Source organism: Salarias fasciatus, chromosome 4 (assembly GCF_902148845.1).
Source record: "Salarias fasciatus chromosome 4, fSalaFa1.1, whole genome shotgun sequence".
In the NCBI taxonomy this organism is placed as follows: Eukaryota; Metazoa; Chordata; class Actinopteri; order Blenniiformes; family Blenniidae; genus Salarias; species Salarias fasciatus.
In genome coordinates this window covers 18,520,949-18,544,913 of record NC_043748.1, presented here as the reverse complement: position 1 = coordinate 18,544,913, position 23,965 = coordinate 18,520,949, and the positions used below count along the sequence as shown (strand labels likewise).

Genomic DNA, 23,965 nt, shown 5'->3' with positions numbered 1-23,965 from the left:
AGTCATTGTTGCGCAAAAGAACAGGACAGTTCTCCCATCCATCACAGAGCAAACAAAGGAAGATACACAAGACTAACGTGCAAACTTAGACCCCATGTACACAGTGTTTTCAGGTGAAAATGGAGAACTTCTTTTGCATTTTGGGTGTCCATTTACATGACAGCACGTGCCTCACAGCCAGAATAAATTGTTCTTCGGCACATACATGTGTAGGCAGACGAAAAATACAAACCACTGAACCATTTTCCTTTTTGTGCTCTTCTATGTTGGATAAGTACCGCTGTTTGAAAGGTAATAAGAGAGCTCTGTGACCAGACTTTGACCTTTGACTCTCCAAATCTAACGTCTGCTGTTATCGGAAATGCAAGGCATTACTGTAGACATCATGTCAACGAGAATGTGACAGACGTACAAGGAACCCTTCGGCCTTCTGCAAGCGCGAAAGGAATAACAACTATTCTTAAGTAATCTGTTCCGATGAGTCATATGTTAAAAGGCATCTCATAATGGTATTTACCTAGGAGGAAGCAGTCGTTTAGCACAGAGCCGCTTTTTCATTCAGGAATAGATGTTTTAATGGTCTCATTAATTCAGTTTAAGTATCTGAGGGCTCAAAGAAAGAAAAAAAAAATCCAAATCCACAAACAGCTATCAGCTGTTTCCATAAAGGGTTTCTCTGCTTTCTGAGTACATGGAAAGTGGAGAAGTGGTAATTAGGGGAAGTCTCCCAGCGGGCCGGAGCTGTATAATATTGAGAGCAGCGACAGGCTCCGCTGACGGAGGGGATGCGCCTCATTTCCACCGCTGCCTCGGCGATCAAACAAACACCATGTTTAGGTCACAACCCAGTTCACGTTAGGGGAGGAAAGGGAAAGCCCCTCCCACTGCAGAAAGTGGTACAGTCCAACCAGGACCTGACCTGAAAACAGATTCTGGGTCTTGTTCTTATCATTCAAGCAGCTTCTCAGTTTATCGCCGCTTGTCCTTTGCTACCACACTTTATCAGCTAAACTCATTAGCTTAGTTTCAAGGAAATACAGCCGTTGGGATTTGATTAGTTGATTTAATTGGGGATTTAGAAAATAAAGTTCAAATAATAATGAATGCGTTTCTCCAATCAAGAAAACCCTGTAATCCTAATGTACGGATTCTAATTTTTCCGTGTTCATTATAGATGTTTAATGCTGTTTTCAACTGATGATGTTTTTTTTAGGTATATATATCAACTTAAAATAAAGATCAGACAACTTTATCCTTGCACTACCCGTAAAAGTCTGGAGTACGATCAGCAGATATAGATTTCTAGACTTCACACAGCCCCAGTGAGGTGAGGCAGAGGCAGACCGAACGCAGCAAAACCTACAACTGCGAACCACAGTCTGAAGACATTTCAGGGCTTTTATGAAGACATTTCTGGATCTCCCATTAATAACTTAAACCAACAAATGTAAGCACGTTTTGGTGCCACAGTCGACCAAAACAAAACATCTCTGTTGGCTCAACAGGATGTGATCAATAATCTGTATGACTACTATAGATAATCCAGTCATCAGCGTAAAAATGGTGCCTTCTCTATTCCATTTATCCATCTGATTCCTGAATAGCTGCTGTCTTCTTGCAGATTTCGTCCGCCTGCACAAACACTTCTGCAGTGCATATATGCTTGTTTTTTTGCAGGGTCTCAGTGGAGATCTCCTCACTGAGGTTTCTAAAGATGAACTTTTATCCTCAGAGCGCTGGGTGCTTCGCTGTTGCTACCCGAAATGCCCCGAACGTTTGTTTCTCTCCCATCACCGCTCTAAGCACTTAACTCTGTTTTCTAAATATTCAAATGCCACGAATCCACTGACCGGCGTTTGTTGGATTCCTGCTGTTTTAAATGACGGTGCGAGTCACCGGCCGATTGACACCACTTAGGAGAGGCAGCCGAGGGAAGCTGTCACTTTAAAGCTTTTTTTTTCTTCTGAACACATCAACTTCATTAATAATCTCCAACAACTTCCATGAAAAATCTGAAATAAATGTGCAGACTCATTAAGTACCTACTGAATATATGTCAGAAATTAGCATGAGTTATTCATGAGTTATGTTCAGAGCAGACAAACACACCAGACCAGCCAGCATCAGCCCGAACGGAGAGCTTAATACTCTGCGAGGAATTAGGGAGCGAAGAGGTAATAACAGTAAACACGCTAATTAGATTACACTGTTCGGTTTCACTTAGAGAGGGAGAGCTGCTCTACAAGGATTACTTTTGATCTTTATCTGTGCAGATACCACTTTATTCGGCACAGTTTGGACTCTCTCAGCTCAGTTAAAATGATTCTCTTCAGGGCCAGGGCTGGCATGAGTCACGCCTTGATAAATCTGCATTTCCTGTCTCCTCGTGTTTTCTGCTGCACTACGCAGTCCTGGATGAAGCGATGCCAGATTGATGGAGGGGGGGGAAGTGAAGGCCGAACTAAAGCATCTAGAAACAGCTTCAGTGGTCCTTGGTACAGATTGTACTCGACATGAGGAACGAGAAATGACTATCTGATCCATTCTGATCCAAGACTATGTAAAGGTCAGAAGGGATGCAAAATTGCTCATTTGAGTGTTTTTCTCCCTTTTCTTGGACTTATTGCTCCTATTTTGTCAGTAGAAGAACCTAAAGACCCAAATGCCCACAAGAACATCTGCCTTCAAGTGTGTTGTCTTCTTTGCTCTTCTTACTGGTTACACATGAGCCATGCTGCACAGCACTGCCCCTACAGACCATGAGTAGTATTACTCCATTTGCATCCAAAAGGCAGATAAAACGCTCTTGCATTACTGTTTTACTCATACCACTAAACCAACACTACCGAAAGACCCGATTATCAATGTCAGTTACACCGATGATATAAAACTGATTGAAATGAAGCATAAACTGATCAAGAAATGAAGACTTTGTCAAGCTGTTTAGAAAAAGTTGTTCTCTCAGGTAGGAAACAGTAAATCTTGCTGGATGATGAGGTGAGTAGTTCAGACTAACAGACAACACAAAAACGAACAATAATGGACTTAATGTGACTCTATCCTTTATAGATGTACTGCAAACACATTTTTCTTGTCTGCCTTTAATGCAGCATCATGAGTTTTCATTTCACTCGTAAGCGCTATTCAGGGCAGAGTGCTGTTTGTGTTAATTAAAATGAGTGAGGCACAGTCATAAAGTATTTGCTACAGCATCAATCATAAATGAGCTGCATTTTGCTTGTAAACTGCAAACAAATCCAGCAAAGCAAAAATAAACTGTGTGCGATGTGGATGCCGAAGGGAAAAATAATTGTTTCCTTTTCTTTTCGCCGTCTTTGAAAATTATTTGGCTTCAGATGATGAAAACAGGGAAATCTGAAAATGTGATTACAGTTACCAACAATGAATGGTTGAGAAAGTCACTTCTTGCTTTTAAGATTATGGGGTTCATATGTGAAGACTACATTTATTGGTATGAACTAGATGAAAGTGTTGGGTTTATTAATTTTAGTGGAAAGAAGATAGATCTTGCAATTTGATGCATGTGATGCTTCAAAAAACAATAATCTGCACAATGATACAGTGTGATACCTTACAACAAAATGCAAATCATTCAGACCACGTGATACAACACTGCATTAATATATATATATATATATATATACAATATAGGGTCACCTCAGAAAATCACTAAGTAAATTAGTTGAGAGTGAAAAAAACAGAAGATCCAAAGAACAGTTCAGTCGATCTAACTCAGCATGGCTCCATTGATACAGCATCTCAACTGAAAACTCTGCATTTTCATTTCAGTAAAGTTTCACAAACATGGCAACAAACACTGAAAAAGCTGTTTTGTTTTAGCTGCTTTCCTCCTGTTTCAATGGATTTGAAGCATTTTCAATAATTTGTGTTTTCAGGCGCTACAAGGACTAATGTGTAAGTAAATATACAAAACGCAACGGAACTTTTCAGATTGCTGAAGCAGCAAAAAACTGGGATATAAATTAAATCTATTCACCATTTACTGATGATGTTAAAATGCTCACTTATTGAGTTGTACTTCAGCAGCATTTAAAGCTAGATGTAAACACAGACCAACAAACACATGTTTTTCAAAGAGTCAAAACAAACAAAACTTGATTTCTGGGGAGCAAATGAGGTAAATGTTGTTGTTGTTCATAGATTCAAGGACAAAGTCCTCAAATTTCATGAGGTTCCCAGTCTGACTCTTCCAAAGTGTGGAGGAGGAAGGGATCTGCTCAGGATCAGAACGGGGAGAAGCGCCTGCAGGACCTGCTGGATGCAGCGCAGCGTCTGCTCCACCTAAAGTGCTCAGTAATCACGGCTGATGGTGCAATCGGGCGCAGCGGCGGCGGCAGCAGAGCGAACGCGGAGAGTTTACAGGAACATTCGGTCCGCCAGTTTCCAGCGAGACGATTCCAAAGGAATCAGGGAGAACTTCATCATGCAGCGGGACAAGGATCCAAAACACACTGCCAACTCAACAAAGGAGTTGAGGCGGGAAGAGGGTGGAGGAGCTGGAAGGGCTGAAACTCGCCAAGTCAGGAAAGCGCTTTTAATCCAACTCGGCAAAGCGAGAGTCGTTCCCTTTAGAAACAAGAGCCAGAGTGGAGGATGGAATCTGCTATTTCCCTTAACGTACTGTATCAACATGTAAAATCAGTGTGTTTTTGTGTCAAGCTGCTTGCTAAACGCATACAGGAAAAAAACAAAAAAACAAAAACAGATTTTTCCATCAGACCAGTTTCATGTCTGGTCAAAAGAATAAAGAAGTGAACAAACAGAGCACGGTCCCGTCTCTGTTACATAATAAAGCCAGATTGCATGGATGTGGGCCACGCGTCTCCATTTCATGTTTTGTTTATCACTCTTTGGCGATTTTCAAGAGACTCACTCACGCAAACCCGGCGCTCGCACCGGCCCAGCGTGGCGCCGCACGCCGCGCACGCGCAAGGCTTTTTAATGACGAAGCTGGGGAGCAAACAGGCCGGCGTGTTGCACCGAACGGCGCGTTGTCGTGCCGTTAATGCTCCCACAATGAAACACTTGCACGCGCACCGCTCTGGTGTGTGTGTGTGTGTCGGCTGAGTGTTATGTGGGCTAATCCTTCAGCTCTTAATACTATGGAGACACAAGTTGATAATAATACAGCTTTTATATGAATGGGAGCAGGGAAGAGGGGGAGGGGGAGGAGGAGGAGGAGGAAGAGGAGGAGAGGCTGTAATGGATGCTAAAAGAAGGAGAGCGAGGAACTCATTGAACTGCAGTGGAAGAGGATGAGAGGCACAGCGGATACTCACCCATCTGTATCCTGGAAGTTCACATTCACTTTCTTTGCAGAACCGAGGAGCTCTGAAACACAAAGAGAGAGAGAGGCGTCAGTTGATTTCCCAAAGCGCGGGGATGATCCCAGCAGCAGGTTTCCGTCTGTTTTATGAGCCATATTGCTGTTTGTGTTCACAACATCGCCACACTGTATGAGTTCGTCCATTTTTCGGCCAAAGAAATTCCACCGTCTCCATTTCTCTTCCCACTGAAAGCCAAATGCCACTGGTTGAGTCACGCCGTCGTCATATTCCCTCGACTAAATGTCATTTCCTGGAGTTCAGGCCCCCGCGGCGATAAAATGTGTCTGTGTTTCTGAGTATCTGTGTCACTTCGCTTCAAACAGTGAGACAAGCGAGGTAATAAGGAAGGAATGTACGCTGAAAAAAACCCCCCAAAAAATATGGAAATTCCATGAAATTATAATAAATTTGCAAGCAGCTTCTTTGCAATTGCAGCTATTTGAGGCTGTGAGCAGACGGAGCAGCCTGAGGAATGTGTACATCCTGGATTAGGATGGAAATGTATGTGAAACATTAAAAATGAGTCATTTCACTGAAGGAAAAGCACGGTTCAGGCCAATTATGTATTCATGCTCTTCATCAGCAAATACAAGACAATTCTATATCTATATTTGGATTGAGAAGTGATTCCAGCAACCAGTTGTCTGGACTGAACCCAGAAGGTCGCTGCAGTTTTCAAAAAGTTGCACCGAGCACAATTGTTTAAACAGGGTCTCATAAATTAGTCCCATAAATATACCGACTGAAGCTAGAACTTCATTTTATTAAAGCAAATAATCAATAGTGCATTCTACTTGTCCTTGCAAAGACTTAATACTATCTTTACTTCATATCTTAAGTTCATTTTTCATTTTCAACCTTCCTTTAAGCTTTTTTCCCCATCATGTTTTTATTATTATTAATTACAAAGAACACAGAGTTCCCGTTTCTATTATTTTCATTGCAAAATTTCATAAAGAAAAAACAAAACACTCACAGATTTCAACACTGTTTTTATGAGAGGGATGCCTGGATTTATTTTGATGTTATGTAAAATTGAGCAATGAGAACTGCTCCCCATGTTTCTGGTCACCTCGACTTTTAATATCTGGGTCTTCTTCAATATTACTTTGTGTTTTTGCTGGGGCTGAGGAGCTCATATTAAAAATGTGTAATGCGCCAGTGAATCTCGTCTCTCCTGGGAGCCGCTGTAATGCCAACTATAAATAAAGCTCTGTTTCTTTGGTGGTTTCAACATTTTCTAGACATAAACTGTCTGGGAGTTTGTTTTATGGCGAGTGCGGATGCCAGATCCTGCCAGAGAGCGAATCCCACACCAACACATCAACACATACACTCCAAGAGAAAGCATAAAATACAAAATATAAGTGAAGCAAGCTTGTTCAATGCATAAAAACTATAAATCAAAAGTTCAAAGTTCACTACTGTCAATTCAAATCCAGATAAATGAAGAGGAGACCCCGAGACTTTTCACATTTTACAGCAGAAAATCAAATTTTCCTCCAGATGAAAAACTGAAATGAGTTCCTGCAGCCTTCCATGTTGATGCTATCTTTTTTTTTTAAACTAAAATCTTATTTTCTGTCACCGTGCCAGCGAGCAGAGCCGTCCGAATGTGTGCTGGAAGAGGTAACAAGTCTTCTGCTCATGTTGATTTTGCACATAAGAAAAAGAGACGGTACAAAATGTATGAAACTTGGAAAAAAAAAGGTGAAATCTACAGGACAGGTTAGAAGCCACAGTTTCATTCAAAACCCTGGTAAAAAGCACAAAAACTACTGAGAAGAAACAAGCAAAAGGAGATTAAATCAAGACAAGACAAAGAGGTGCGGAACCGAATTAATAACAAAAATCAAAGAAAAACAACCAAGAATTATTAATTATTGAAGAAAGATAAAATATTTTAGGCCTTCTTTGAGGACTGCTAATGAAGGTTTAAGATGGAAGAAAAAGAGGTTTATTATTCCAGAAACGAGCTCCTCTGGAGGGAGAACTGGACGAGGGGAGACGAATATCTCCCAATTACCTCGTTCAGTTTGAGACAAAGTGAGGAAAGTCTGACAGGAAAAGTTATTTAATGCATTCCAGAGAAAAATGGAAGAAAAAAAAAAAACTCAATAAATCAAGTAAGTCTGACTTTGAATTTCCTTTGTTTCTGAAATGTGCAAAACAAATAAAATTGTTTCAGATTGCACAGGGAGACAAGATTCTGGGGTTTCTCTCACTGTGTGGAGATGGGATGTCTTTCCTCTGAATGAGTGGATTTTCTGCTCTGGTTTCCTCAGGTGTTGTGCAGCACTGTGTCGTGTATGTTTGAGTCAGACGGTGGTCGTCGTCTCTGAAGTTCTGCCGATCACATCCTGATGGGTTTCATCTGAGCCTCGCAGGGACCGAGACATTGATTCATTTGCTCTCTGACTCCATCGCAGCTCAGCGGGCCCGACGACTGGCTCGCCGCCAGGGCGACGTCTCAGCCCGGCGAGGTCGGCGACCCCTCTCATGATATGACACGGCTGATTTAGTGAGCGACACAAACACACACTCACACACACACACACACACACAGTGATGGCCGCCCACACCTGCACTGCTCCTGCAGCCACTTGGCAGGAGGTAAGAGTGGAGGGAGTTCAATTTAGGTCAAGTTCACTGTTGACACTCAAACATACACACACACACACACACACGTACATACAAGCGCACCACTGCACACACACTCTGCTACTTTCACCCTCATTATTTCTCATTTTGTGCCCTCTCCTTTTATGTCTCCTGTTCGCTGATGATGCAGAACTAAAGCGCAGCAAAAAGATGTGCATGCACTCTCCTTTTCTACTTTCTCTCTAGCTCACTCATTTTTTTGGACACACACACACACACACACACACACACACACACACACACACACACACACACACACACACACACACACACACACACACACACACTCCCTCTGGGGTGCAGGAAACAGGACAGTCCCTCTATTGTGGAGGAGACAGCTCCCAGCGCCACTGGGAGAGGAACATTGATTTCCTAACAGGCTATTTCTGGCCACTAAATGCAGGGATTCACTCGAACACACAAGAGCTCTCAAAGGCAAGATCCACATCCTGTGTGTGTATGGGTGTATGAATGAATGTGTGTGTGTGTGTGTGTGTGTGTGTGTGCGTGCGTGTGTGTTACAGAACCTGATATGCATCCAGTAACTCGCATTAAGGTGTGGTGAAAGGAAGGGAAGTTCAAAGAGGCCAGAGAAACAGCTTCTTTTTTGGAACGCTCTGCTGCACAATGATCGGACTCTCTCCCAACAGCAACAAAAAAAAGTACGGCACACATGTGCGCGCGCAAACACGCACACGCACACGTCTTTGTTAACAGTCTCTTCCATCTGTGCTACAGACATCAGCTATGACCTTTTGCTCCCATAACATCATGAGCTGCAGCCGCCAGCCGTGACCCCTGTCGATGTGCAGCATCGCTACGCCACAGGAAAATGACTCCACCCCAAAAAAAAAAAAAAGAAAAGGAAAAACAGGAGGGAAAATCCCAGTGTTTTGTCCAAAAGACATCTTTATGAATCTGAGCATCTGCTTCTCTGGAGTTACAGGACCTAGAAATGCTGCCAGCTGATATTAATGTCTGTTCATGCTTGTGGTGATAGCTGCCAAGGTTTGTAATTAATTGAAAACATATTTTTATTTAATTGTTTATGTGCTGTTTGCTCACACAGACAATTTCTTTTTTGTATACAGTACAACTTTATACAAGAGGGGATGCACGAAAATGCACAACATTCTTCTCTACCATCAATTGAGAGATTGTTTATTGCATCTGCTTCTACTTATTGATGTTTTTGATTTTTATCCTAAATTATAAAGGGAACTACACATAAACAAACTGACCACTGGTGGGATATGAGAGAATTTTAAGAAAAACAAAAGTGTATAAATGGAGTCTAAACCCTTGGTATGATGGGTCATTAATATTTCAGTGTTACTTTCAGGATGGTCAGTAATGGGATTTTAACAACACAGATTTACAGTTCGACTATATAAGCTTAAAACATCACAGGAACAGGCTTGAAAGAGTTTGTTCAGCATGGAGGAAACAGAGTGGATTCCTCCATTCATTTCCAAAGCGAGGTACTTGTTTTTTATTGCAGTTACCAGAAAGCCACCACTCCTCAGCCGTATGCACAACGCCGTGGACGCAACCAGCGAATATTCTGGAATTTCATCTCATTTAATTGCCCCAACAGTCTGTAGAGAAAGTTCAGTTTCAACTCTCTGTACTGCACGTATTGATGATTTGACAGTAAAGCTGACTTGACAGGAACAGAAAAGTTATTTCAATGAGCAAAGGCTGCACTGATTGGCATATTAGATCAGTGCTTCCTGTGTTCTGCAGCTCAGGCCTGTCTGGAGGAGGACAGAGGCTGTTGTGTAACATAGTGACAATGTCACAGAAAAATTAAACTAAAACCAAAACAAACCCAGAAAAGCTCATCTCAAACTAAGAACCATGTCGCATTCCTTTTGATTGCCGAAAAATCAATTCTAAGTTGAACCACTGACTCGGCAGAGTTGGTTACAGCGACCGCTGACCCAGATTAAATCAGTTTTTCCTTGAGCACATGGGAACAGTTGCATCATCTGAAAAACAAACAAACAAAACAAAAGTTGAAGCATTTCTTAAGAGGCTCTTCGTTTTTGTGTCTTATCTTTGCCAACCAAAATCTAACCAGTTCATCCTTGTCGATGAATGGACAGCTTGAACATTTATTTAATTAATTGTCTAGCACACATAGCACAGTTCATCTTTAGAGAGGAGATTCAAGGAAGGAAGACAATCCTAAAATACAGTCATGATATGGCTGGGACAAACAAGAGGTTGCTGTGATATAACACACTGAAGACTGATCCATGCAAAAGAAGTAAACTTTATCTCAAAGTTTCCGATCTATCTAATAAACCCCTAAAGGGATTCTGAGAATATGCAATATATCTCTTAAGCTTTTTATTAGACAGAATTGGAAAAGTGGTGGACGATAGCCCTGAAAAAATCAATAGCAAATGCTAAAAGGTGAAAAATAGTGAATGTTTACATTCTGTTATAAATGTGCAATGGAACACAAGCTCAAAGCCGTCCAACAAAAGTAAGAAGCAAACTCGTCTGCAACTGCTGAGGGCGCGTCACCTCTGCAATGGAAATCTGTTGTCTTGGAGCAAGTTTGAAAAGTTGAGCCCTGAGGGCTTTTTTTCAGCTTTCTTTTCTTTCCCTGCCAAGCAGGATATTGGCACCATGTCTTTGATAACAAGACAAGCAAGAGAAAGAAATCCAAACACAAACTGGAAAAATGAAATCCAATTGAGAACAGCTGAGTTCATGAGTTTCACATTACATTTGATTAATTCAGGTTATTAACAGTGACACCATTACAGTTGACCAGTATCTGCTTGTTTCGCTCTGCTCTTCTGTTTCTTACACTTTTCTTTTCTTCCTGTTGAATTGAAATGATGAAATCCTAAAGTGAAGGTCGAACACAGCCGGGAGGTATTAAGACTTTTTTTTTCTTTTTTTTAATTATACTGCCGCTGCGGTTGGCTGTGACAAACATTAAACAAGGTATAAGAAGAGATGTCGTGTTTTTTAAAGAGAGATTATTTCCATCTGCTGAATCTCTGTGTTTTTATCCGTGATGAAGAAAGAGCTGATTTCATCCTCAAGGGAGAGAAGAGGGGGGAACGGCGTCGCTGCTTTTCCTCTCTTATATAATATCCATCCCAGAGACTGGTGTATTTCTAAACAATGGAATTTATTGTTCCACTTCATAAAATACGGTTACACTGTAAAAAGATGACCTGGCTCTCTTTGTTTATAGCTCTGTTCACTCTCTGACTTTCTCCTGCAACTCCATATTTCTTCTTCCCTCACTTCCTCTCATCTCTCTTCTCTCTCTCCTTGGCAGAGAGGGTGGAAAACAGTGAGCTGGACTCTGGAGAGCTCTCTGAAAGCAGACCTGTTGTCTTGGCCGTCATCGATCCGTCCCTGTTTTCTCCTCCTCTCACTCTTTCCTTCTGTCTCTGCCCATCTTTTTCTCCCAGAGAAAGGTGACAGCTTTTCCTTTCATTCTCATGCGATGGTTTTTATTTTGGATCTTCATGTCGTAGCAGGTCTCATTAAAATCCCAAAACCACATTTCTGTTTGCCTCTTCTGACTGGTTTTAATGCTAAATTAAACAGTGTTACTCTAAGATATCATATAAATAGACATTTAGGTCTTAAAATGGCTGTTTTCACCACTTTGGTGGTTTGACAGAGGTTAACTCGGTCATTCTCTTTCACCCATGCTCGCAAACAATCCATGCTCCAACGGCGGCTAAGTGGCCATGCAGCACTCGCCCTTCATTGGAAGCAAATAGGGCTTAAATGTCCTGCAAACCGACGCGTGAACACTGGGAAATGAGAATCAGATGACTGATTTTGGGACTTATTGTACCATCTGCTCACAAGGATCATTCTTTAAGCAACAAATTTTCATCAACTAATCAATCTGATATATAAAAGGGAAGAAGAGAAAGGAAATGGAAAAAGATTCATAAAATGCAAAATCATTTTTATACATCAAGCACGGTCACACGGTGACTCAGATTGAGGAAAGTATCATTTGAGTATAATTACTGTATTTATTGGTTGCCTTCTTTTACATGGGTCGTCACTGCAAGTCACTGTAGCTTTCACTGCAGACTGGTTCTTACACAACACACCTTTCCGAACCGATTAACGCAAATAAAGTCCAGATTTAACCTGATATGATACTGCGACTGCACAAGATAATTCAACAACATGCAAAGTATCATCTAGTTTTGGATACTCTGTATTTTTTGGGGTAAAAACCTTGAGTGTTGGACCCATCCTCCACCCAAACATCCTCAGACCTTCACACCCCTCGGACTCCAGTTAATGCCTTCATTACAATAATTTTGGCCACTAGAGGTCATCAGAACTCTTACCCTGCAAAAACTGCAAAAACACAGGTTACTTTTCTTATGAGATGGGCTTATTTACACTCACCTTCGTTTTGGTTTTTTTAAGTCTCGGCTTTATTCCATAACCTGCTACCTCTTATGGACGTTATCGTAACTGTGGCCTCGAAAGGTCACGAAGAATCTTTTCGCTTTAGAATGTGTGATACAGCCAAATCATTCTAGACCCAAGAGACAACAATCATTACTTTGGAAAAAAATTAAAGTAGGACGATTGGATATCGACGTGTTCTTTGGGAACAGATGAAAGAAAGCGGCGGCTTTTCAAGGCCTTGGTGACGGTGCAGGCTGTCAGTCTCCACACAATAGAGAAGGTTAAAGAGATGTTTTAGCGCCCGACCCTGGGATTCAAACTGGACAATACCCAGACAAGACGTAAGATAGAAAGGGCCATTGCTCCGCTTGGCGCTTGTGCACTGGTGCGTGTGGGTTGAATCCTTGCTTTGCTTCGGACTGCACACTCCATGACCCCACTCTTCATATTCTGACTTCATAAAAGGACACGGCCGCCCCCGTGCCATCAAATAAGGACTGGGGCTTTTGTGCAAGATCTCATATAAGGGCAGAGTGGGTAAAAGCGGGAGCTCCGCCAACATCATCGTTCGCCTGCCAGATGTACACACACACACACACACACACACACAGTAAATCAGTCTACACACACGCATGCAAAGTGCTGCATCATGAATGTGTGTGTGCATAGCGACAGGGGGAAATACACTGGAGCCAAATACACATAAACACATCGGTAAACAACACTGGTATCCCAATATACAGCATTTGAGTAGCTTTAGTCACACGCACACGTGCGCGCGCATGAGTGTGCACATGATGCGTGTGCATGGGATTGTGTGTGTCAGCAGGATAACTCAGAAAAACCGTTTGATCCTCGTTGACACTCTTACTTCCTGGCTGGAGCTCCATGAACAGGTAGCATACAGACGCCATCTGTTCTCACACACACACACACACACACACACACACACACACACACACACACACACACACACACACACACACACACACACACACACACACACACACACACACACACACACACACATACACACACACACACACACACACATACACACACACACACACACACACATGTCATAATGAACATGCCAGCAGAAGCTCGACAAATTATTTACAGGCATCTTCTCATTTTCTCCAATGACTCATTTGTTTGGTTTGGTAAATAAAGTGACCAATGAGGCGGCTCGATGTGCTCTGCTTGGCCGCGGCGCTCAAACGCTCCAGTTTTCAGTCTAAAATGCGATCCAGCCTTCATTAAACATGCAGAGAGGCTCAGAAGTGAGGCTGACTGATCAAATGGGCAGCGCTGCTGGAACTTAGCATTCTGCCAGGGAGCAAGTCTGGCCAGGAGCGGAGCAGCGACGGGAATCGAAAGCAATTCTGGTGTTAGTTCCACATCTGTCGCTGTCTTCATCCAAGAAACCGACACTTAGAGGAAAACAGGTCACGCTGCAAACTCAAGAAAAGAATGGGAGGGACGGCATGACCTAAAATTCTTTAACAAGATAGGGCTGATTTTAGAAAGTGGACCGTTTTCGCCCTCTTGATATTTCACTGGTGCAGTTTGTGTTGGTATTGATGGCTTTTGCCACCTGGATTCAAATACAGGATTATCTTTATCTTGAGAAAATCTGCCTCATTGTTTGCAGAGATTAGGGGACAGCCTGTATTTTGGGGTCTATAAAAAAATCAATCAATCCATGACATTTATTTTCACAAACAACGTGATTATGTGTTTTTTGGGTCCCAAAACTGACCCCTGTGGTACCCCACAAGTAATACCAATATCAGTTTTATCAAGAGCTTTGATTAAGAGAGAATTAAGACCAAATTTCATCAATTTAATCTCATCATTCGATGCCCTCTTTATCAGTATGTCATAAAAAAAAACTCTATCTTAATATTTCTTCTTTTCATTGCATGAGTGCCACAGATGTGGAGCTTCTTGTTCTGAGTCTGTACTGTCAACAAGGTTCATCATTGAAAAAGTATCTTGGAGAGTTGGTAGAGGTAAGAAACAGGCCTGCAAATGGTGAAATTGTGTTAAACAGTAAATTTTTGCCATTGTCGTCACGTTGTTGGGAAAACATAAATTGGAGGTTTGGGTTAGTAGCTCAGCAATTCCTTCCATAGCTGTTTTCACTGTTATGTCAGTAAGACTCAGTCAGTGGATGTTTCATTTCTATAGTACATCTCTATAACTTTCTGTTACCTGCTGCTAAAAGAGCTGTGTTTGGAATTTTTCCACATCACTAACCCAAGAAACAACACCATTATTTTTGTGAGTTTCAAGCAGAGACGAGTGTGATTAGGCAGTTAGATGATTAAATGTTGACTCTCTATCAAGTAGATAGATGTCCTTTTTGCAAAATCAGTCCCATTTGTGGGCATTTTCATCTTTAAATTTAAATGACAACAACGACATTCAAATACTAACGCATTCAGATACTAACCTGCAAGGAATAGCTGCTGCACTGCCAGCTACACTGAACAGCTATCCTAATTTGACATTGTTTACACAGAGACACTGCACTCCTGCCTGATCTAAGATGATTCACTTTATCACTATGAAAACCCTTTTCTCCTTTTTCAAAGACACAGTCACCAGGAACATCCCTGGTTAAGACAACGGTTTGATTTCAAAAGGCAGTTCATATACAAATTGGTGGGAAAGCAGCCAAGTTCTCTGCATCTCACCTGCAGATTCAGCACCTTTCTGGTGAAAACAGTCCACATAAATCACCTCCGTGCTCCCAATTCAATCCTCACACACTGCGAGCATGCACGGTCAGCTATAACAATGATACAGCTTCTGAAATGTAGCATCCGCCCACTCTTCCCTCTCTGTCCCGATAGCTGCAGCAGCTTCTTGCTGTGAATGAGCCGCAGTGGCTTTTAAAAACATTGCTAATAATCGCCGACATGTTTCCCCCCCCGCCGTCCTGCGTGTGTGGCTGCGGTGGCCGGCGTGACATCCAGTCGGTTTGCGCTAATGTTTCCGGTACACTTTGTGTGGTGCGATAATTAATGTTTATTGGATTAGGGATGCTTAATGGTGCTGAACAAAAACAACAAATTCAAGGAATTTATGAGAAGCCTTCGCTGGATTATGTGGTGTGTCTACTGCTTATAAACTGCACATAATGCAATCAAATGTGCATTTAGTGGATTATTTCTTTTTAGTAAGGAAGCTGTCTTTTTGTTTATACAACTGGAAAACACATATGTAAGAAACACACATTTACATTTGTGGGCAACAGAGCTAATTAAATCTACCAGTTTTTGTTTTTTGCGCAATTTTTTATGTATTTTCTTTTGTTTTAAAGCTTCTGGTGCCTCGTGGTCTGTCAGCAGTTCTGACCTCGACTCCACAGAACACTAGTGGGATTAGTTTGGGCACACGGCTCATACCAGAGTGACCGACACACCCACAATGCCCGAACTCCCCACAAACGCTGGACGCGTGAGCAGGGCGACGAGAAACGAGGAGTTGTTGTTAATGGTTCTTTTAGAAGGTGCTGGGGATCATTTTTGTCACGTTTCTCAATTTTTAAACAGCCCAAACTGTCTAACTGCTTCAATCTTCAAATACAACAGACAAGAATCCATTGTAGACTAAGACATTTAGGAGAAAATCTGTTGCTCATCCCACAAATGCCTGTTAATTGATGATGTAAGAAGAAGAATAACAGGGTTTTCAACAGTATCAACTGATTGCCCCGAGGATTACATTTATTAATCTGTTCCTACAGAAACACACACACACACACACACACACACACGATTCACACTTGTGCATACACTCTCTAAATTACTTCAGTCTTTTGTGGCCTGCTGCAGCAGAACTCTGGGAAAATACTGATTTCATGATGTTGCTGCAACCCCTCGGCCCTGCCTGCAGCCTGACTCCAATCTCTGCACCCCTCCTTCACACACACACACACACACACACACACACACACACACACACACACACACACACACACACACACACACACACACACACACACAGCAGAGCTCTGGGTTGCATAGAGGCGGTTGCTAGGTAACAAGCATCCTCTACTTCTTCCTACACATGGAGAAGTGTGTGTGTGTGTGTGTGTGTGTGTGTGTGTGTGTGTGTGTGTGTGTGTGTGTGTGTGTGTGTGTGTGTGTGTGTGTGTGAGTGTTTTATACACTCAAAAGACACACATTCAGGATCACGCACCCACACACATGCAGCAGTGTCTTTGTGGGGTCTTCCCATTGACCTCACCTTCACCGAGTGTGTCGCCACCCAGTCTCACCCCGACTGTATCCACAGCTCATCCAACAAATAAATCCTCACACAGAAAGTCACCCTGCATTTCGGACCTCACAAGCGTAGTGTTCCTCCTTTTTGGGGCCCCTCGGAGACAGAAATACAAGACGAAACACACACACACAGGCGTAATGAGAGTGTTGACAATGACAGTGTGACATCCTTATTTCCAGATGAAGCGTCTAAAGCAGCATCTGCTTCCTCCACAGAGACACTCGACGTAGACTCGCTCTCATTCACACACTCAGCTGACGCCTGAATCCAGATCAGCTGAGCTCGGACCGCCTCGGTTCATCACTGCATTTTTACCCTCACTAATTACCGTGTTAAGCATAAACTTTCCCTCCTCGTTGTTGACCCGACTGGAGGAAAACACTCTCGCTGTGCATGTTTTTGTAATCTAATTTCTCTCAAACTGATTTTCCAGGGAAACCTTTTTTTTTTAAAATAAATCAAAGCAAAGTTGGAGCAAAAAGTCCATTAAAGCAGAAGGCAGAGCAATTATAATCAGAGTCAAGAAAACAAAACACAAACACATTAACATGAAGACATGACACCAAACGGACTAACAGCCCGTTACAAATGAGTGCCCCTAATTTAGCTCTCCCCTGTAGAACGCAGTCAAACGAAGCGTCGACTGCAACAGTTTAGAAAAGTTTTCCAACTGCGTAGGTGATGTGTAATGAAGTTCAGCGGCGAGCAGCCCGGTAGATCTCATTTATCAGCCTCGGCGCTGACAAATCGTTTCAGACAGCATTATGAACGTTAATAAGCATCAGCAATTGCACCCAGGACACAAAAACAAAGAGAGTGACGCGTGCGTTACGCAACAGGTTATGTGATTGTTTCTCAAGGGCCTCATTCAAGCATTCACTTCAAATGTCGCCCTTTCCAATTAGTTGCGATCAGTCTCATAGGTATAAAGATGTACAGCCCATCTTCACCTCATAGTGAGCTTAACAGGCTGTTGTGAACAGCAAATATGTGCTAATTGATGAGCCATGCATTAGATTTGCAGAATATATTGCAAATTTATTGTTACTGATTGATTGTTACAGCAACAGACACATGCAAAATATCAATTACGTTTCCGAGCACTGTGTGTTCATGCAGCACAAATTCAGAATGACAGTGAAGTGTGATTAATCGCCACTGATTCGCGCAAATTGTGCAATTATCTAATTAAGTAATTTCAGTTGATTGACAGCTCAATTTGTTTCATACCCAAAAGAAATGAATACAAAAATCTTAAAAAAAAAACACTAGGAAAACTAGCTCACGTAATCATGCTGTACTGTTACCATGTAAACAGTTTATGAACTTCAGATTATGTTCCTTTTTTAAAAAAAGTTCAATGTCTATTTATCTAGAGATCAGAGCAGCAGATTAACAGGTCAGAGCTTGAACCAGAGGACTCAATGCTGCAGACATGTTTTGAAGCGCACTCATTCAAATGCATCGCATGGATTCAAACAAGATGCATCTCAATGATGAGCGTTTTTTTTTTTTTTAAAACAGCTCACACATATCAAAACTTTCACCGTGCTTCAAATCGAGCAATTCCAATGAGCGATGGCACCTCTGGAGGACAATAAGCATTAAAGCTAATCGATGAAGTGAAGTCATTTACGGCAGACCAAATCATTATTATTATTAAATCAGAAATAGATTCACCCAAAGTGGATTAAAGTGAGGGCCATACGTACGTCTATATGATCTCTCCCCTGCCACCTAATTGACCCCAGAGCATCGCCGCCACTCACAGCGCTGCCAGGAGATGATTTTATTGATTGACAGCTGCACTGCAGGAAAGCGACAGTCAATAATTGCTCACTGTCAGGAGGGACGACGTCACGTGAGCCGTGCACCACAACGCGTGCACCCAAACACGGACCTGCACAGCGTCCGGCCAGTGAACACAACATGTACAAACACACACACACACACACAGAGCTGTGAGTGCTGTTCAGACTGAGCCAGAAGAAGTCAAAGGTGCAGCCGGCTGAATTCATTTACTATAAATACACACGTCACATCCTCGCAAGCTCTCCACACAAACATATGCGAGCGCACACGCGCTCGGGGAGGCATCTGTGTGTGCTTCCTCACACTCGTGTGATCCTGACACATCTGTTTCTGTGGTCCTCAGCAGGGGGAGGGAGGAGGTGAGAGTGGAAGATAAAACACAGGATGGAGGATGGAGAGAGAGAGTGTGTGTGTGTGTGTGTGTGTATAAACATGTACTTATAAATGTTGTGCGGATGCAAGTTGTAGTTATTCCTGAGGTTCACCTAATTCTGCAGGAAATTAATGTAAATCAATATCCCAAAAGTTAGAAAAACAATCATTGCAATCATTAACACACACATAACAATCACAGTTGCAATCATTAAAAAAAGACAAGTGAGAAGGTTTGTGTGTGTGTGTGTGTGTGTGTGTGTGTGTGTGTGTGTGTCTGTGTCTGTTTGTGTGTAAATGCAACATTTGGCAAAGTGCACAGGACAGGATGACGAGCAGTGATTAGCTCCGAGCAACCGGTCCATATTTACACAGCTGAGCGTGCGTGCACACACATGCACGCGCACGCACGCAGGTAAACAGGAAGTGAACCGATTGAATTAGAGTGAAGAGACTTTCTGAGAGCTCACAGGAGGACCATCTGAGAGAGAAAGACGGAGGCAGATAAAGAGGGAGGGGAAAGGCAGAAGGTGGGACAGGAAGCACTGATGAGGACATGACCATCAAACCAAATCGATGAAGCAGCCTGAAATACGCTGCTTCACTGCAGCGTTGTTTAGCAATATTGAGAATTGTCCCCTGTTAACAGTAATGCACAGTCATGACTTGAAATATGGAAGCGCTTATTGACGGTTATTGGTGTGGTTTACCATTTATCAATGACATTTATGTACAAAACTGAGCAGCAAGCTATTATCAATTTGCCCCAAATGGAGCAAAGTGGAGGCAGAAGTGGTTGTTGAGGCAAAGAACACTTATAAATAACATTATGAGACGTTAATATAAAAATGGAAGCTTGAATTACGAACCTGTACATATATATCTCTGTTAAGTAGTATCACGTAACATCATTGGCAGGGATAAGATAATATATTTAGAAAATAAAGGGTCTTCAAGGACAGTTTTGAGTGTGAGAAATCTGACTTTAAAGAAAATATCATGTAGAATGCAGTGTTTGTTCTGAGCAGGGAAAAATACATGAGATACAGAAACAAAAAGAACTGGCCAGAAAGATGTCAACCATGGTACCTACGTAATGCACAACATCTGTGGTCAACAACTACAGTGAAGTTTATTCTATTCTTTTTAATACGATAACTTATTAAAGCTTTTTTTTTTTTTAATTGAATGTGTGACATTTGTTCTAATAGACTCAAGAATGAAGTAGTTGTATATTGGAGGCCAATATGGCCAACCGAACCACCAAGCAAATGGGAAAAATGTCAATGAAAACTTATGATTATTTTTATCATTGGATTATGTTTATTGGACATTTCACTGTGTTTTGTACAGGAAGGTTTCATTATAATTGTTTTTAAGTTGAGACTGTAGCTATTATTGGGAGAAATTGTTTGGGAAAATATAAATATTTTCATCATGTATGTAAAACTTTATGCCACAACAAAGAAAGGGTTAAATTAAAAAATATAATGGGACTATTTTACCAGTCCTGGCTGAACTGAGCTCACATTTATTAATTTGTTTTTGTTTCTTCTGAAAGAGAAATGAAATCAATACCCTGGTGCAAGCATTGTAAATTACTTGGCTCCGAGAATGAAAAATATTCTAGAATGTGGCAATTTAAAGGCCTGTTTTTCCAATTCCTACTGATACAACATCTATCATTATTAGAGTATGGTGGTTAAAAAGCAAGATCATCTGAAGTCAGAGTGTTATGGTTAAAACACAAGGGCTTCGCATTCACAGCAGTAATAATGACTGTTTTATTCAGAACGTTGTTTCATTATTTGGAGGCACTATGTGCCTGATCTTGAAAGCTAATGGAGAACGCCTGTAAAAGCATGTCGCAGTGGTGGCAGTAGTAGTAGTAGTAGTAGTCGTAGTAAACATGGTGCACTCAACTGTACACAGTAGGCTTTTACTGGGAGAGTGGGTTTGTTTCCATTATAACCTGCTATTTATACACGCAGTGAAACCCTAACCCCTTCTTTGACCACACGCAATCACACACACTTGGCTTACCACGGGAGGCTGTCTTTATGGATACAAGAGCGAACTCCTCCAGGAGCGGTCCGGGCCAGCGGCGCTCTTATTATCTCAGCTAACATTATCTTCCTACAGGCCGCCTCCATTTAAACTTAACGACTGCCAATCAGGCCGCCTCGGGTCTCTATCTCTGGGAAACAGGGAGAAAACGGCACGGCGGAGATACGGCGGGCAAAACAAAGAGCTGAGAGGAGAAGCGTGGCGTCGCTCTGACCTTGGGGTGGAGTGATGAGCCTAAATGTGAGCAACAAGGAGAAGAAGTGTGAAGTGCTCCCATTTTACAGTGTTTAGTATCACCAGGAGTGTGCAGCAATATTCCTGGGGGGGTGTCACATGAAAAACTCGGAGTGGATCCTGGAGAACCGTCATGATATCAGTGGTACACGTCCAGTTGCAGAGGTGTGAGGATATGATTGGGATGCTCCATGGCTGAATGTGTGCAGGTTGATTCAACTTGTTGAAGAAAACCAAGTTAGCTCCAGACTCGACGGCTTTAATGGTCAGACATGTGTAAAGATATTTTTTTTTCTGCACGAAAACTACTGATTTGACGAGTCAGAGTGAATCCCTGAGCTGGAAACGGAAACCGTAGTGACCTTCCGTCGCTGTGTAACACAAATAATGAGCCTGATGAGACGTCTCAATGTCACACACGGGAAAAGACGAGCTTCGCTCAGATGAGGACACGACGAGAGACATGTTTTTTTAATCATCCCTTCTATTAGTGGAGCCCAGCATCAAGCACATCTAAAGTGCTTCAGGCTCCATCTGTTCACCGCTGACTCTCCGGTTCTTTTGTTGTATTTTTTTGTTCCACGTCTGCTCGAGACTCTCCAACGGGAAAAGTGCAACTTCCATCAGCAGCAGCGAAGTGACAGTTCAAGCAAAGCCCCTGCCAAAAAAGTTGATTGGAAAAAAAAGATGCAGTGAGTAATTTATGTATTGATCATCAATGCTAGTTAGGCCTTGAATTGGAGGCGGTACAACTGCCTCAGTCAACAGTGCACAGGCACTGTATGGTTACCTAGCAACAGCTTTCTCACCCGCTATCAAGGTTAACCCCCCTGTGGCATTTGTGTGTGCATGTACGTGTGTATGTGTGCATGACAACAACACACAAAGACACACACACACACTTGCATTTGAAGGCTGCGCTCAGTGTTCGGATCAAGCTGGAGACTGGAGCCGATCTGCTTCTTATTAGTATGATTTTTAAAAATGCTCTGCAGCTACTTTTTTTTTTTCAATCTGATGTTTGTTTCTGCAACGTTCACAGATATTTCCAGAGGGATGGATGTGAGCTGTTGTTTTTTTTAATTCAGAGCAACATTGCTTTGATTGACTCAAGAAATGTTCCAGACGTCTGAAACGGAAAGATTTAATCCTTCCAGAGCATGAATGTGCTTCAGATGTTTCACATCCGCCTTGATCCACTTCAAATGACGTGAAGGTAACCGCGGCCCCTGTTCAGTCTGATCTTGACCCAAAGACGAGGACTGTGAACCACCTACATGATCTGATCTTATCAGGAAACCTTAATCCCTGACAGGAGAAAAGAGCCTCATGAAATCTGAGAAAATAATCCAACGACATAAATCCAAATATTTGGATCCTGTGAATGTCGTCTCCGTATGATTCAAATCATGCAAACACGTGTGTCGTTATATATACTTCCTGGTCCAACAGTGTGGAGACACCCAATACAAACTGATCCTTAAATGTTTACGATCATCATAATGACAAAAAATTAGTCCCAATTTACTACAATTCAAAAAACCCATCCTAAATAAGTATTGATTCCAGAGATTGATAATGATCTTGACAGACATCACCAGCTTGTTTTTGCCATTGAAGAATTGGATGGAGCAGCGAACGTCCACAAAACACAAAAGGAAACGTGATAAGATGACGGTCAGACATAATAATCGAGAAAGTTGGGAGGCAGAAGCTGAGGCAGAGCCTCCCGGCACAATAACGCCTCTGATGGGGCTCACAGATCTGCTCATTTCCTGACGTGTTCAATACAGATGCTGTTATTAAACAACACCAACGCTTTACAACACTGCAAATAACACTGAGTGGTGCTACCACATATTCCTCACAGTAGACACAACTGATAATCCATATTCCTAAAGACAAACACTGAAAGAACTGTGTGTGTGTGTTTTTTTTTTAAAGATAAATGTATTTACATGCAATATCAAGATACTGTTGTAACACTTTGCTGCGCAGTAACATTGAGACACTAAACTCACATGATTAGACATCAAACGTCTTGCTTTTTTTCACATGTGACTTCGAAGAAGCGGATTATTTCCATGCACGGCACTTCGTTATGTAGAAACATTGCGATGACTCTACATGAAAATAGTGATTAGAAGTTCTGTTTCCAAAGAGATAAAAGTCTGTGTGCATTTTTTAGTTGCTTCCTATAACAATAACTAACATATCATTACTGCTGTCACACAAGACCCAGGCGCTGAATTCTCTTACTGAGGTTTAGCAAAACATTCTTCATTTTACTTTTGTTTTGATGAAGATCTGGAACACTGGTCTCTTAACTGGAAGTCTCATCTAAATCTTTTACTCTCTAATGTCAAACCTTTTTTCACTTCTTGAACAAAATCAGTCTTTCCTTGGTGCTTCTATACTGACGATTGTATCCACGAAGAGCTCCCAGACATCTTTCCTTTGATCCCCAGTCGGCGCATTATGTCTTATCTACGAAACAATGAAGCACTAAGGACATCTCTGGTGGTGCACTGAAGTCAGTTTACACCAAAACACATGAATTTATTGCTAGATTTCTCTGTCCCCCCCCCCCCCCCCCCCCCCCCCTTCCTTAATCCTGATTGTCACTTTACATCTCAGCTCCCTGAAGAACGCTAAATACAGTGAAGTCCAAGTGCAGACACAGACGCCACTTCCAATCCCCGTACACTTAACAAGCCGAGACATGCAGACGG

The 23,965-nt window shown here is 42.0% G+C and overlaps 1 protein-coding gene across 8 annotated transcripts in view; it reads right to left on the bottom strand.

The window, feature by feature from the left end:
* caskin1 (CASK interacting protein 1) overlaps nucleotides 1-23,965 on the bottom strand; it is a 97,772-nt gene that overhangs the window by 38,403 nt on the left and 35,404 nt on the right. For all 8 annotated transcript variants that reach the window (XM_030089866.1, XM_030089864.1, XM_030089871.1 and 5 more), the window contains exon 2: nucleotides 5,322-5,373. In XM_030089866.1, the coding sequence (XP_029945726.1) occupies nucleotides 5,322-5,373 (52 nt within the window). The remainder of the gene's footprint in view (nucleotides 1-5,321; nucleotides 5,374-23,965) is intronic.